The 16,847-nt window shown below is 44.2% G+C and overlaps 1 protein-coding gene across 1 annotated transcript in view; it reads right to left on the reverse strand.

Annotated features, from left to right (window-relative positions):
- Window positions 1-16,847, reverse strand: part of loxl2b (lysyl oxidase-like 2b) — a gene marked incomplete at both ends in the record, with an annotated part of 54,158 nt that extends 37,311 nt beyond the window's left edge. The window contains 2 exons of the mRNA XM_083643817.1: window positions 13,199-13,374; window positions 16,496-16,847. Coding sequence (XP_083499943.1) covers window positions 13,199-13,374; window positions 16,496-16,847 — 528 coding nt within the window. The remainder of the gene's footprint in view (window positions 1-13,198; window positions 13,375-16,495) is intronic.

Genomic DNA, 16,847 nt, shown 5'->3' on the forward strand with positions numbered 1-16,847 from the left:
ACTTGTAGGCCTTAGAGTAGGCTACCAATCAAATATTTTGGCCCAGAATTCCGTTAGCGAAGGGCAGAACCAGAAGGCCTGAGATAGTGTGCCCTCTGAGATCCGACACCTGTCGCACAGTGGTGAGACAGAAGGGAAGATCTTGTGTCATTTATGCTTGGAGTAGTGAAGACGGTGAGCGGCTTTAAATTGGATCAGCTGGTGTCTGCTATTAACTGAGCAGAGTTTTACCACAGAGAGATTTCCCATACAATGTCAGATAAATCAATACCAAGTTCCTCCTACTCTCCAATAGGGCTGTTGAAACGAATTTTGATATTCGAATATTATTCGAATTTAATAATTATGAACGAAATTCGATTATTATTATTTTTTTTAAACGAATATTTTAATTTTTATTTATTAATTATTATTATTATTATTATTATTTTTTAGAACACTAGAACAGTGACAAGTTCTGACAACATACTTGAAGAAAAGAGTGTTAACTGAAGTTGACTGTTGAAGCTGCTATACTGATGTAAACCTACCTGTAGCTCTTAAAATGTATGTTAATTCATTGTTAACTGAAGTTGACTGTTGAAGCTGCTATACTGAATGTAAACCTGTAGCTCTTAAGTGCAATACGTGACTGATTTTTTTTTGTTCATGGCTCATTGTTGTTTTGGCAAAGTTTACTTATTTGTTTATTGATAAGGAGCTCAAACAAAGGCTGTGTCTTTTTTTTATTATCAATTATTTTATTTTAGCATTTCAGACAGCACCAATACATCACTGATGAATATTAACTAAGCTCTGGTTATCTGACCTATTTTCTAATGCAATGAATGTATGTACATTGTACAAGGAACATGTTTTCTTAAATAAACATCATTGCTGGACTATTTGTGATAAGCCTAATATTATTTTGAATATTCATCCACCATTCACTTTTCCATCTACATTTGGTAAAATGCTTAGAAAAAGTTTTACTTGGTCAAACCCAAAGATTTAGCTATATTTAGAATCAGAACATAACATAAGAGAAGACAACAATTCACTCAGACCAATTCTTTTTTTTTTTTTTCTTTTTTTTTAATTCAATTAAAAATTAATTAAAATATTCTAATATAATTCGAATATTAAAATGTATAAAGCACTGAAATTCGAATTTGATTATAGAGGGAGATTGACAGCCCTACTCTCCAATCCTCTCAGTAGAGGCCGTGTTGTCAAACAAACTATGTTTAACTATGTATCTATGTTAAACTGGCTTAAGCCACAGAAGTATCATTTCTGTCTGCAACCTACGGCACTCTACTTTTTTAGTGTAATCTCTTCCCAAACTTGTTTTTCCAGACTTTCACTGATGTTCCAGACACGTGTAGGAAGCGTTTTCTCCAGCAGGAGCCATAGGTGCAAGTGGTAAAACACCGCAGCTGTCAAGTAACATGAAATCAGCAGCTGGAAATGGAAAGGAAACAGTGGATCTGCACAACATGGATCGGGAATGCATTTACACTCTCATGAGAAACGTGGTGGTTAACTTGGCACTGATTCCTCTTCACTGGAGCTGGACGACTAGGAACTTTTTCAAGCTCAATGGCAGCAAAACTCATTGGCTCCAAAGCACAAAACACCTCAGCCCCTAAGACATCATCATCCATGGCTTCCCTGGCCTGCCCCCTTCTCCAGCCAAGTCAATATCCCTCAGTGTCATTCTGGATAGCACCCATTCCTTTTTGCACCCCATCAAATATATCACCACCCGCTCTGCTTTCTATACCACCTTCGCAACGTTTCCAGACTCCGCCCATCGCTTTCCCCAATCCAGCACTGAAGTCTTGGTCCACGTGTTCGTCACATCCCGGATTGACTACTGGAATGCTGTTGCCTCTGGCCTTCCCACCAACCTCCTTAACAGGCTTCAAATCATTCAGAACTCGGCTGCCCGGATCATTACCTGCACCACATCATCTGACCACATCAACCCCGCTCTCATCCAACGATAGTACACCGGCTCCCTGTTCAATACCGGATTGACGATGAAAGACCTGCTGACCTTCAAAGCCCTCCACACTCTAGCCCCCGCCTTGCTGACCTCCTCCAGGAGTACTCTCCCTCCCCCTCCCCCTACCCCTAGCCCTCCCTCTCCCTGCGCTCTTCCCCGGATGGTCTCCTCCTGACCATCCCCACCTCATGCCTCCATGGCTACTAGAGCTGTCAGCTTCACTGCTCTCAGGCTCTGGAACTCCCTGCCCCCTCGTATTCGACAGCCTGACACCATAACGGCATTCAAATCCCACCTGTTCAAACATGGCTACTGTGTTTCCCTTTTATCCTTACAGTGTAACTGTTTTTATCCCTCTTCCTGTACGTTGTCTGCCCACCTTATGTCTCTTGTTCTGTTTTATCTAAGCTGGTGTCTCTGCCATATTGACCGTTTTTACTTATTTGAATATGGTTCTATTTTATGCATTGTAATGTGACCTTGGGTGTCTTGAAAGGCCCCCTAAAATCAATTATTCTTGTTGGTATTAACTCTCTTAACTTGGCTGTACTATGAAATGACTTTACACTGTGTGAAAGGGAGTGTTTTTGGGACATGACAACTTGAAGCCATGATCAGAACCAGATGAGGCTATTGTGTTGAATGTAATTTGCTGGAATCACACAGAAATGATCGTCGGCATCTCGACTTTTCTGTTTGTGACTTACGACTAAAATATGGTTCCTTTAAAGTGATTTAATGCCAACTTGTCTACGGACCACAGCACATAAATAATACTAAAAAAACACGGGGAACAAGCTATTAATCAAATCAAATGATGATTCAGCACTCCTGGTTAGGCCTGTCTCGTCTCCTGTAGGGAAATCCTTCACTAAGAGTAGGGATTTGTATCAACTAATCTACAAAACTACCAGTCCCACATTATTCTCCCCTTGCAAATATTATACGCCTTCATGCAAACCACTCTTTATAATCTAGTTAGCAGAACAATACGTACCCATGAATATTTTTACAATGACCTTGGGATTTGGGGGAAATAACTTGTACAATACGTTTTAAAAACATATTTTAATTAGTCAAGTAAACAAACGTGACCCTCATTCGGTTAAAACCCCAACAACCCCATTGTCAGTTAAGAACTAGGCCAGACTACAAGAGCATCATCTAAATGCCTAAAATGTAAAACATAAATGCACTCCCGTGTATATTATTAGCTATAAATTTGATTGCCTTACATTACCCGAGACTGGAAGAAAGGCGTTTGCGAGAACATATATATACTACTTTTTCATTTCAGATTCAGGGTGGTTGTCTGGCATCACAGATATTCACGCAATTTTGTGGCCAAATTATGACTTCATAACTCCTCCGCACAGCACAGTGCCGGAGTGTACTTTAGCCAGTGAAAATAAAGTGCATGGAACTTAGAGGCATATGGTTCCAATAGAGACCTTGAACGACACTCTTCCAAATCAAAATCTGGAGAAAATTCCCAGAAACCAGGCCGGCCATACGATCAGAATAATCTTTGGGAAGTTCAAGTCAGCCTACATTTAGTTCCAGGGACACGTTTCATTTAGGATATCTCTGTTGGCAACATTTGTTCGAGTCACCACTCCTAGCATGTGATTTTGAGAACACATCCGATTCAGGCCCCCAAACCAGACTAGTCGTAGTTGAGAGCTGATTATTCCACAAGCCGCAGCACAAATTGATGATGATCTGTTTCCTGCGATAGTGTTTATAGAACAGAGTGAATGCCATGTGCTGCACACCGCTGTGCAATTGCTCTTAAAGTCCATTAAAGAGCTTTGGTTAAGACATCGAAAACAGATGTTTTGTTTCGTCCTCATTTAGGTTTGCAGAAAGACGACGATGATCAGGCATATAAGAACTTTGACTGACATCATAACAACAATGTGAAGTTACACCCAGGGGTGTATCACTCTATGCAGCAGCATTGTATAACAAAGTAAAGCATTTCTTACCATTGTACAGTGTGTTGATTGCAAAATCAACCAAATCTTGTATGTTAGAGAAGATAAAGTTTGTATTGTGACACACTGATAAAAATGTAAAACAGATGTTTAGATTTGATTGACACAATTTGACAGATTATCTAAACGTATGTGTACTATAATAGGTGTTCTGAATAGGACTCAATGCACTGAGAATCTTGCTGGTGTATTTTTCCTCACTTAGTGTCTCTTCTCTAGACGGTACAGCAATGGCAGGTTAGATAAGTTATCTACTAGTCAGACAGAGCCCATACTGCCAGTGCCAACCTACACCAAGGATACTACTGAAAACTGGGTAACATTTGCTTAAAAAAAGAGTGTGGTGCCGTTTCTTGCAATATGTCATTGTACTGTATTTGTCCTTGTATAAATAATCCCCAACATAATCACAGACAAAGGGCTCTATCTTCCCACTGGCCTTAGGCGCTAAACTGGGGTTAAACGCAAAAAAAAACACGCTTTGCGCCTGCCTCGGGAAGATAGCATCATATTTTTAGGCCCTGAAATGCGCTTTACGCTGAAGAGGCGTGGCGCAGTGCCAGAATACGCCAGAATGAGCGTTTCGGCCTTAAATACCGGCCTAACGCTATCTTCCCCCCTGGCATTAATTTAGCGTTTAGCGCTTTTCAAAACCAGGCCTTATTCAGTGCGCCGAGGATATTATTGTGCGTAATTGCGCGCAGCTCTCCTCTGCCATCTCACTCTCTCTCCCCCTCTCTCTCCCCCTCTCACTCCCTCTCTCACGCGCGTCAGACAGGCACAATGACGGATGATTTTTTTTTTTGTTATACCATAGTTTTGAGCCCCTGTCATTCAGGCGTTATTTCGAATCCCACATAGGTTACGCTAAAACCACGGCCTGTTCCCGCCTACGCAGCAGTCAAGCGCCGGGATTGGCCAGGCACCATGCTCATGTTGGGCTCCGTTACAGGGACACATTCCTGTGAGAAGCAACAACACCAACAACTACAGCAAGGCTGCAATGAGGATATTGAAAGACAAAATCCTACATCGCACCAAAGCATACAATGTACCGCGGTTATTTGACTTTCTGACCACCCGCCTCAGTGCTTATTATGAGGCCAGAATAACAGATGCTGCCCTTGGCCATTGGGAAGGCTAACCCTTTACTTTTGGTTTTATTGATTGTGTATGATTCAACTTTTTATCTATGATTTTATATTATTACATGTTTTTGTAGATTGTTGGGACTTCACTGGCCTGGAACAAACGGCTGGACTGGGGGGAATGAATAGCTGTGGAATGAAGAGCCTAATGTAATTGTAATTTTGAAATTTTAATTTTATATATATTATTTTTTTCATTTGCAAGTTAAACTGTCAGCTGCTTTGGCTAAAGCCCTGAATTTTACAATGATGTTTTGAAATAAATATGTTTAAAAATCGATTGTGTGTAAAAAGCTTGTGTTACATTTTCATTAGCGTTAATATATTACAGTAATTTATTTTCAATGTCCGCTATCAAGAGCAATTTGGTTAATAAAATCGCTGGGCTGGGCGCAGTGTTTGTGGTGTGGGAAATGTGCTAAAAGCTTGTATTACGTTTTCATTAGCGTTAATACACTATGTGACCATAATTCATTTCAATGTCCGTTCTCAAGAGCAATTCAGTTGGTTCATGGAATCGCTGGGCTGCGTGCCATGCAGTGTTTGTGGTGTGGGAGATTCGAGCTGTCAAAAGAAGACAAAAGACTTGCTCCTGGCCAATCCCAGCGCTTGACTGCTGCGTAGGCGGGCACAGGGCGTGGTTTTAGCGTAACCTATGTGGGATTCGAAATAACGCGTCATTCAGAGGCTGTTGCATCATCCTACCTGTGCAGTGGGGGAGAAGAAAAGGTAGCGAGAGAAAACGATATCATTCTGCCCAAACTTTCACCAATCTAATCTCATCATGACATCCAGGGATAGGCTATATTTTTCTAGCCGATGCGTTTAGAACATTCTTTTCACTTTGATCTTGCTATAGTGTAGCGTATTTACATGCTTGCTGTATTTAAACTGCAGTGAGATTGGTTTGAGAAGCATAATAATATGGAATAATATATATGGAGACAGACGGGGATGAAAGAGGGGGGGGGAGCTCAGAGCGCTTTGGTCGGGCTTTTCTGACCGGATTGGATCGCTCCGTGGAATGGAACATGAAAGGGACATTGTGATTCGTTTACTGCACTTCTCCAATGAGCACGTTGTGAATAATTCTACGCTTAAAAGGCGTGGTTATAATGCTTAAGGCCACGTGTAGCGCCGACACGAAAATATCGACTGGGCCGGTCCACGCCCTCTAATATGGGCTGCGCCTGGCGCTAAGCGCTAATTTAAGGCCAGTGGGTCGATAGAGCCCATAGACATATTTATAGCCTGGATCAAAAAATGCTATGTTCAGACAAGGAATTTGATTTTTCTGGACAGCAAAACGTGGAATCTGATCTTTTCAGATCAGATTTAAACCACATTCATAGGTAGTTTTGAATGTGGTTTGATTGGCATCTCTTTATTTAAAGTTTTTGTTGTACCCCCCGCAATGTAGGTAACGCGAGGATGCGAGCCTGCGCCCCTCGCGTTGGTAGGCAGGGAATCTACCGCTACACTACCCGGACGCCCCCCTGGAAATGCCTTATAAAGACAGTCAGGAGGATACTACGCACGCAGAGTTGTTGGACAGAAAATGTGGTCAGACTTAAAGAGCAGATTTGAAACACAAATCAGATTCGCCTGCTATCTCAACATGGTGGAAGACAAACCTAGTGTGTCTCACTTTAACAAAATCACAGTCTGTGAAAACAGACTCTGCCTCACCTCCTTCACACTGTTGTCCGATGTGAAATGCTTAAATTTAGAACGTGAATTCCCAAACGGTCAACATCCGACGGTGTTGCATTGTGGGGTTGCAGCGCCTCGGGGAAGGGGGGGTGAAAACTCTTACACAGCCACAGAAATATCTATCGGCAGTGTGGAAGGTCATTAAATAGTTGAAAATCAATTTAAGATTGTGGCACAAATGACAGCTACTGTAAAGAGGGCGCCAAGTTCACCGTGCCAAAGTGCTGAAGGGGCTGACAAGGCAATTGATGGCGTCCCACCTCGACGTGGTTGGAGGTTTACGGCAGGGAAAGTGGACGACTTGACCTTTTAGGCCTCAGAGGAAAAAGTGACTAAAGAGAGAGAAAATGAGCGCCATAAACTCTGCGTGGGGTGACTTCATGGCTCCTCGTAAAAGACTTACGAGAGCGAGACGGAGAGGAAAGACGTTGGAGAAGAAAGAAACATGGAGGTTGCAGTAGTATAAAAACGCCGAGAGAGGAAGGGGAGGTTTAGGCTCCGTTAAGCCCCCGTAATCACTCCATCTTGTTCATCATTACCTGGCCCAGCATGACGGCCCTCAGGAAGGTTCCTCAAAACAAGAAAGAAAACTATTGGAGGCTTAAAGCGGGATGAGATCTGGCCCATGCACATCTGTGTGCCAGCTATCACTGAAGATTACGGAGGCACCATATATGGGCATTCATATTGGTATTAGTAATTTTTTTATATAGAGGTATCGGTCTGATGAGCAAAATAACAGCAATGTTAATATCGGTTTATGGGTATCGGTAAAAATGTTCATATTGAGAGGAAACATCCCACTGATGATGTCATCAGTGATGTCATTAAAGCAATTGTGCATTGTGACCTCACTGATGATGTCATCAGTGATGTCATAAGACACTGATGATGTCATCACACACACCCATGCGCACCAATAGTACGCAGCAGCCGAGCTGTGGGCGAGGCCGAGCTGCATATGCGAGCTGCAGGGCCAGTTCGGCGAGTTGCAGGAGCGGGCGCGCCTAGGAATCAAGCGCGCATAGCACGCGAGATGCCTAGTGTGGTAAATCTCTGATTTATGAGCTTTTCCAAATGTTTTGGAAATAAAGAAAGACATTACTTTCAAATTGACAGTGTTTACATGTGTTTTTCAGTATGTACAACATTGGATTACCATAGAAACCTGTTTTATACACATCATATCAACATCCGTAAATATTGGTTAACGGCCATAACAGCAATGTTTAATATCGGTTATCCATATCGGCCAAGATTTTCATATCGGTGCATCCCTACTGAAAATGTTTCGATAAATAGACTGAATCTAGAATATCATATTTGACTATGCGAATGTCCTTTCTAAACAGAAGCAGATCAGAATCCATCCTAGCAAACCATTTTATTTACCTTTCAAGAGCTTTTAATAGCTTCAACGTGATGCTATTGGTCGCAGAAAACGGCTGCAGCACCGATGTGTATCATTTTCCATTCTCCAGGCCTAATTACAGCTCGCTAAACAGCTCGTAGACTCGCTAAACTGCTGATAAGTCACTTCTATAACGGTCCATTCTGTAGCTGACTGCTGTAATGCTCCACAACAGTTGACATTTTCCCACAAAGTCAAACAACTCTGAATGTGCCTCCTTCACAAGCTGCTTGTCAAATGCTTTTAACTGGTCTTTTTCCCCCTTGTTCAGTGTTACCCTTCATGAATCGGCGATACTTCATAGAGAAAAGTATGACTGCATCGCTGTCCACATAAAGTCTGCATTGATCAAGTGGAGTGAAGCTTGCTATACCAGCACGGAAACGCGCGCGGCCAAGCACCACATTTCCTAAACCCAGGAATTTCTTCATTTTGAAAATGGGTCTGAGGTGGAATGTAATGTAACGCACGCCTGATCACAGGTCCCACCTCAGGAATCCCCATTTTTGCCACTGCTACATAAACTGAACTGTGGAGGGGAAGGCAGATTTCCTCAGAGCAAAGACAGACATAAACAAACACAGAAGAAACGCCACAGTACACATATTCCAGAGAAGCAGTCTGCACACCGGGTGTTTCTGTGTTGTTGACTGTCCGGTCGGACTGGGACACGACGCTAAATATAACTGAAATCCATACAAAAAGCCCTCGACGCCACAGGCCACAAAAGAACAACTTATGGAGCAAGCGGCCTATTTTCGGCCGTTCTGCTTGTAGAGCTCGGTCGATTTGGAAGAAACGCCGGAAAACAAACGCCTGCCTTAAAAAGCGACACCTCTTGCTTTTCATTCCAACAATGCGAGGAGACAAAAGCCCTCACAGAGGAATCTGGATCCCCAGGTCAAAGGTCGGCGACACGTGTGTGCAAGGCTTCACGTTTCACCTCTCTTAGCTCACTCGCTGGCTACTTCCTTTACGCTTGACTGGCTGCCCATTGTACTCAGGTTTTCAGCACCTGTACCACACTATGAGAGGGCCACAGCCTGCCGTGCCGGAATGGGTTTTCCAAGTGGGGGGACGCCCAGCTTATAGTGAACTTTTCACATATCTCACCGGCCACCGTCTGCATGAGTGTGTGTGTGTGTGCGTGCGTGCGTGCGTGCGCGTGCGTGCGTGTGCGTGCGTGTGTGTGTGTGTGCGCGTGCATGCGTGTGTGTGTGTGTGTGTGTGCGTGCATGCATGCATGTGTTGTAACGGGTGTCGTGTGACAATAAAGACGGGTTTGTCCGTCCAGTTCTTATTCTAAAAAATGTCAACTTCCTTTCAATCTCAGCCTAGCCTACCATTTTTGTACAACTAAAATATGACTAAATATATATTTTTTTTTTATTATTTTAAGCGCGGTGATCCACCAACAAATGGCTAAAAAAGTTAGACTTGAAAGGAGCATCCTGGCTCCTGTTGATTCTGCTGTTCTTCTTTCTGATGAAGCAATAGTTTTATTGCAACATACGATCCATTTACGCCGCCTTTCGACTCGCCTTAGTGACTCCGTGGTCAGATGACGCTCCTCTTGTGGTGAGAGCGGAGGGCATCTGCTCAGTCTAGGATAGAGAATCTACCCCCTTTCCCCTTTTAGGGAATTCTTCGGGAGTCGTGGGGCTCTATCTTGGTACAGGCGCTATGCGCCCCTGTTTGCGCCTGCCTTATACTATCGTCAACTCCAGGTCTTTTTGCCTTTGCCTTGGTCAGGGCCACTTGACTGTAACTCACGTTACTTATGTCAAATGCGCAAGCATGGGCAGAAAGAAGCGAGAGAGTCCAACCAAATATAGTGATTGGAATGAGTGTTTGCATGACACACATTTCACGTGTGTTAATTCATGTGATTGGATGGGCCTAGGCAAGAAGTGGGCGGGCCTAGGCCAAGCCAGGCCCACCCATAAACTTAAGCGTCTGGCATACTCTTCGCGCACGCGCTGGAGGCGGGGCTCCGCGGAGGGTGCGCGCACTCTGCGCGGGCCAAAACAGAACATAGTCAGTGCGCAGCTCGCTCCGAAACGCCAGGGGGCGGTACGAACAAAATCTCGCGGAGAAGCGTTGAAGGAGGAAGCAAGGTGCCTGTGCCTGTGGTAGTCTTATCAGCGGAGATCTGCTGTGATTGAGTCCTCACCGTCCTCATCGTCCTAAAGTCGCCTTCGAAGCATGACGTTCGATTATAACGAACTAGTTGTGTGGCTTAGCCTTCCCAAATGTTGAGAGTCGTTTTTTTTAAATTTAATACATAGAATTGGGAACGTTACATTCAATTGCATTCAGACTGTCTGGCACTCAATCGCCGCCATTTTCCCCTGGAGTCTTCCCTCAAAAGCGTCCATGTTGACAATGCGCCGCACTCAGACCTCGCCCCCCGACACGCCCCGTGCGATGACGTCAAAATCGCCACGTGCCCTATGCGCTTGGCTGGGCGCGAAGACTATGCCAAAGGCTTTAAGCAGCTGCTGTACCTGGCTAAACAGTTAGACGTTAGCACATTATTACCATAACACCTGAAAGACCTAACACCTGAAAGACCTAACACCCCCCCCCCCCCCCCCCCCATTCCGGCGCCATGTGGCCACAGTGCCTCCTGCTGCACTCCCAAATCCTAATCGTCCTGAACCGCAAGTGGCAAAATCCCAACGACATGTCGTCATGGCTGCCATTACACACCAAAACGTGCCCGCGCGGGCGGGTGAGTCACCGGATGACCGCTTCCAGATGATAAGGCCGGGCCTGTGCTGTGTGGCAGGCAGCAGGCCTGGCACTGTTTTACACAGTGGGAGCCCACGTGGGCCCTCTTAGGGAATGGAAAAGCTGAGTCCGTTTTTTCTTGTTACTATCCCAGCTGGAGACACAGCTCCAGACGTCTAGACCCCTCCAGCCGCGCTCACCGGAGAATCGTAATCTTTGCCGACTTTTGTCTCTCTAGACCTCCGCAGAGGAAGCCGACGAGATACGCGGCTTTATAGTGGTTGGGAAGATTGGATTCAAACTGTCCTAAGACTCCGCAGTCACCACCGGTGCATCAGACAAAGCTCAGTGATTAAATGGATAGTCTTTCAACTCAAACAAAGTATATAACCACCCTATAAGCCCTGCCAGGCCTTTGGAAAGAGGGGAACAAAACAAAAACTTTCCTGCGCTTATTTTTATTTATTTTTATTTTTATTTGATTAATTCGTGCTTGCAGTGGTACCAAAAGGCCCGCTGAAAAACTGCAGAATTTTACAGTCATGTAAAACAATTGTAAACAAGACAACTACAGAAAAATAAAGGTAGTAAGCAAGGCAAGGCAATCAGTCAGTGTAGCAAGCAACACAGTATAAGAGGGCAGCAAGAGGCAGGTAGAAAAATAAGAACACCCTCCAAAGTAAAAAAAAAAAAAAAAAAAAAAAATTAAATACACTTTTTTTTGTTTTTTTGTTAGTTAGCTAACCGGTCAAAGTTTAAACTGTCTCATTGTACAGCCTAACTGCAGTGTGTAGAGTTGAGTTCCTCAGCCTGTTGGTTCTGGCCTTCAGTTCAGCCAGCTTGTGCTGATATATTTGGGGAAATATAAGATATACGTTTTAAAAACTCTTGAAAGAGAGAGAGGGGAGAGGGCAAGAGAGAGAGAGAGAGAGAGAGAGAGAGAAAGAGAGAGAGAGAGGGGAGATGGCGAGAGAGAGAGAGAGAGAAAGAGAGAGGTAGAGAGAGAGAGAGAGGGGGGGGGAGGGTGAGAGAGAGAGAGAGAGAGAGAGAGAAAGAGAGAGAGGAGAGAGAGAAAGAGAGAGAGGAGAGAGAGAAAGAGAAAGAGAGAGAGAGAGAGTTGGTTCTGGTCTGCAGTGTGCTCACAGCATTGGAATGTGAATTGACGAGGCCTGCACAGTGAGCAGAAAGATAACATTCTGCCTTTGGTGGCAATTAGCTTGGGGCTTAATGGCCGGCCCACAAAGGGCTGCACAGCGGGGCCTTGAAAAAGCCCACTGAGACAAACACTGACAGTTATGAGTGCAACACGTCGTCAAAATTACCCGTTTAACTCCGTCACTTTCTCCGACACGCTTCTAACTGCCGGCTATTTACGAGCAAAGGACTATTATTAAGATAGATTGTTGGAAGAGTCCATTGACTCCAATTGTATTTGGTGCAGAATTTGCTACTGTCCATAAACCAAGAAAGATTTGTATTTCAATACCAACTAATAAGCCACAACCTTACCAGCAAGTAGTAAAGAAAGAAGAAGAAGAAGGAGAAAAAAACAGAAGGAAAGCCCAGCTGTCACCGTGTGAGTTGACAAGGTGTCAAGAAACAAATGCTCTTCTGGCCAATAGTAAAAAGACATCCATCAACAATAGCAGCTTGAACCAAAAGGTCTAAAGGGGGGGGGGGGGGGGTATGTGTTGCGTAGCACTATTCATGGAACATAGAGAGGCAAAGTGAACGTCACTTCCTGCTTCAGCACTGTACCAGAGATTTTCCGCTTCGTCCGCAATTTATTTTCCCATAGACGGTTCATAAAATGCTTATAAAAAGAGTTTTACTTCGTCAAACCAAACGGTTCAGCTAGTATATTTAGAATCGGGAGAGACCATAGAACAAAAAATATTTTCTTTAAACCCGCATTTTTTTTTTTACGTTTTGGTCCGAGTGAAATGTTATGCGATCTCTCCTGTTTCTAAATATATCTGTACCGTTTGGTTTGACCAAGTAAAACTATTTTTTATAAGCATTTTTCGAAATGTCTATGGGAAAATAAATGACGGATGAAAATCTCTGGTACAGTGCTGAAGCAGGAAGTGACGTTCCACTTTGGCTCTCTATTGGTACACATCTGTATAAGGATGCAGATTTTTGTTAAACGGATGAATTGTGCAAAATGCCTAACACTAGAGGGCGAAAGGTGTCCATGGCTTACCTCCACATGGTTAGGCAGTGTGTTGATGAACTTAAATCCTGGGATCCTCTTGTCACTGCACACCACGCCTACATCTTCAGTGTGCTTGCAGTCGGACACACCGATCCCATTGGAGGAGCACAGCGCCAAGGTCTTCTCTTTGCCCGTGCAGTGGACATTGTCGAACCAGATGCGTCCTGAGAGAGCAGGGGACAGTGGACATTGTCAAACCAGGTGCGTCCTGACAAAGGAGAGGACAAGCTCAGCTTACTGATTGGACACACCCACCCACCATGCCCCCTTTTGGCCAGTGGTCGTGGAAGGTTAATCAGTTCTTCCTTGGCCCACCATGACCTACTTGTCTACAAAATATTGTGGTGTTTTTTAAGTCTGTGTGGAAGTTACGTGCCTTTTTGTGATTGGACACGCCCATTGCCACGCCCACTTTTGGTCAATGGGCATGGAATTTTAAAGGATAAGTTCACCCAAAGGATTGATGATTTCAGCTAAAAACAGGGTGTAATTGACGTCTTTTCAAGTCAACTTGGCATCTCGGGGCTTGTGGAGACTTGGATTATGCCAGGTGAGCAGTATGGAAGCTCTTTACCTCCTGGTTGCTCCGGCCAACTCTACTCAACTAATTAGCTTGTCGGTAAATCTGGATTAAAGCATCTCTTTGTTCTTGTTTGCGGATAATGAATGTATTATTGTACATTACATGGTCCCTGGTCAATAAAATAAACTCAATAAACTCAACTAAGCTGTGGGTGCATCAGAGCTTCCACAGGGAGGAATATTTCACTCTGGCAGCAAAGGTTACAAACGCGAATGGCCCCTACTCCTGCTGTCCTCCCACTATCACAGATGTAGTTGTTGAAGAGCATGTCCTGCTAAATGTAAATAACGATGAAGAGTATGTCCTGCTAAATGTAAATAACAATACTGTAGGTCTTCAAGTTAAAGACAATCCTGAGCATTCTACAGCATCAACCACCAACCTACCAGATTCCCATTAGTTAATTACAGTATATCATCACTCATATAATGAATGATAGTCTACATAGTTTTGCCACTGTATTGGGCTGATATTGGCCTTCTATCACCTTTGATATGATGCAATTTGACTGATTGATCACATGTCAATACTACACTGGTTGTATATGATAGTGCTTCTCAACCTTTTTACACCAAGTACCACCTCAGGAATGACCAGCATATGAAAGTATGAGAGGGAGGGAGCCCCGCGGAGCACCAGTGTTACGCGTACCACAGGTTGAGAACCACTGGTCTATAATGAAGTATGATTATAATTCTATTATTATATATTATTGTGCTGGAGTTTTAGTGTCCCATGGTGGTCTTAGGTCTAACTGTTAGACCACCATGGGAGACTAAAACTTGTTAGACTCTAACATGTCTAAATGCTGTTTCATAGGTTTTTCCACCTGAACAACTATACACTTCTGTAGGAAACACTTCCAATTTGGTCAAATGTAAATATATTGAAAATCGGCTATCGACAGATGAAACCCTAAAATATCGGTACCGGCCTTCAAAACCCCATCCCATAATAGCTTGTTTGCAACCACGTGATTCCGATGACGCCGATGGCGTCACTGGGGGGCAGCTCTCCCAGAACTTCTATGGAGAATGGAGGAAAGCGAGTATGCAAGAGGGTTGGTTGGATGCCGCTCCACGCGGCAGGTATCACCAGAAGATTTACAAAATATATAATATAATATAATACAATGAAGGAAAATCATTTTTCCAGCAACTTGTCTGATTTTGCTAGTTTCCTATGTAGCCTGCTGCTGGTTGCCCCCCAGCATGATCCCGTGGTTTGCAAACAAGCCAATGGTCAATGGTCTCACCCTGGCCACCATCTTGACGTGACGTCACCTGAAAACAACATAGAGTGCCTAAGTCACGCCCCCTTCCGGGGTCTGCATACATCAGATCGGCAATATGGTCCCGCCCCTTTTTAGGGGGAAAACACAAGCCATTCGCCATTGACTTCAATGTAAAATAGCACTACCAAAAACAAATAACAGAATTAATTTAGTTTATCAATTGACCCAAAGACACCATGACATGACAATATATTGCAACTCGTCTGGCAATAGAATGCGCGAGATACACTGGAAATATAACTTTGACCCATCTAAAATCATCATGTGTCTCATGTCACAGGTTACATTACAGCCCCGGCAGTCTAGCCTGAGCAAGTAGCCTACAACGACGCTGGGCTCCACTACAACAGCATTTAATGTCGGAAGGCTAAATTAGCAACAGGCGGACACCGGAACTAGAGGTCAGAGACGGAACATGAGTCACATGATTTTAGATGGGTCAAAGTCATATTTCAGATGTATCTTGCGCATTCTGTGGCCGGCCGAGTTGTAATATATTGTCATGTCATGGTGTCTTTGTGTGATTAATAAACTAGATTAATTCTGTTATTTTTCCAGACTTTTTTTTGGGTACTGCTATTTTACATCGAAGTCAATGGCGAGTGGCTTGTGTTTTCCCCCTAAAAGGGGGCGAGACCTTAAGCAGCCTACAAAATGACGTATTGCCGATCTGATGTATGGGCCATCAGGTGAATTCACCAAGTGAATTCACCTGTATGGGCTCTCAGGAAGTGAATTCCCCATTCATTTCTGCATTGACGTTTCGTAAAATCCTCAAGCTCAATCCTCAATAAAGAGCTTTACTTGAAGAGAAGAGAAGAGAAGAGAAGAGAAGAGAAGAGAAGAGAAGAGAAGAGAAGAGAAGAGAAGAGAAGAGAAGAGAAGAGAAGAAAAGAAAAGAAAAGAAAAGAGAATAAAATAAAATAAAATAAAAAGCGTATTGTTTGTTTGTCACTTGTGACTCATCTTGTAGCTGAATTGCTTGGTTTGACCAAGTATGGATGTGGAACAGCCTCAGTGGCTAGCACTGTCACCTCACAGCAATAAGGTTGTGGGTTCGAATCTCCACCCCGTTCCTTTCTGTGTTTGGATGGGTTTCCTCCCACAGTCTAAAGACATGTTGTGTTTATGTAGTATCGAAATGTAATCTAGTAAAATAAAATGTGTAGTATGTAGCCTATATAATGTATGTAACCTATGTTGTGTGTAGATATATTATGTAGTAGTAGTATACTGTGATGATGCTATGGAAAGTCATTTGAGGCATGCTTGTGTGATAAGGGGCTATCAAAACCTGAACTGAACCAAATTCACTTTTTGAGGTCCCATGCGGACCCCCAGAAGGGGCCGGGACTTAGGCACTCTAAGGTCAAACCTGATCACGAACATTATGAAAGGTCAACCTTACCTTCTCCTTTCCCGTATTTAGAGGAGGGTGACCACGAGATGGCCTCCACGTAGCCCAGTTCGCGGCACACCACCTGCGCGGCGTGGATGGAGAAGTCGTCGTCGCAGACGGTGCCCCACTCGCCGTCGTAGAACACCTCCACCCGGCCCTCGTTGTGTTTGCGCTTGTCCCCCGCCAGCCGCAGCTGGATCCTGGGCGTGTCGGCCGACAGCCGGGGGGCGCTGTACTGCTCCTGCTCCGGCTCCGGGTAGCCCTGCGGGTAGCCCAGGTGCTCGTACTGCGCCTGGGCCAGCTGCAGCAGCAGCACCAACAGGACGGCCGTGCGGCGGGGCAGAGAGCGGGTGGCAGGCAT

The sequence above is a fragment of the Poromitra crassiceps genome (genome assembly GCF_964638095.1).
Source record: "Poromitra crassiceps genome assembly, chromosome: 10".
Taxonomy (NCBI): domain Eukaryota; kingdom Metazoa; phylum Chordata; class Actinopteri; order Beryciformes; family Melamphaidae; genus Poromitra; species Poromitra crassiceps.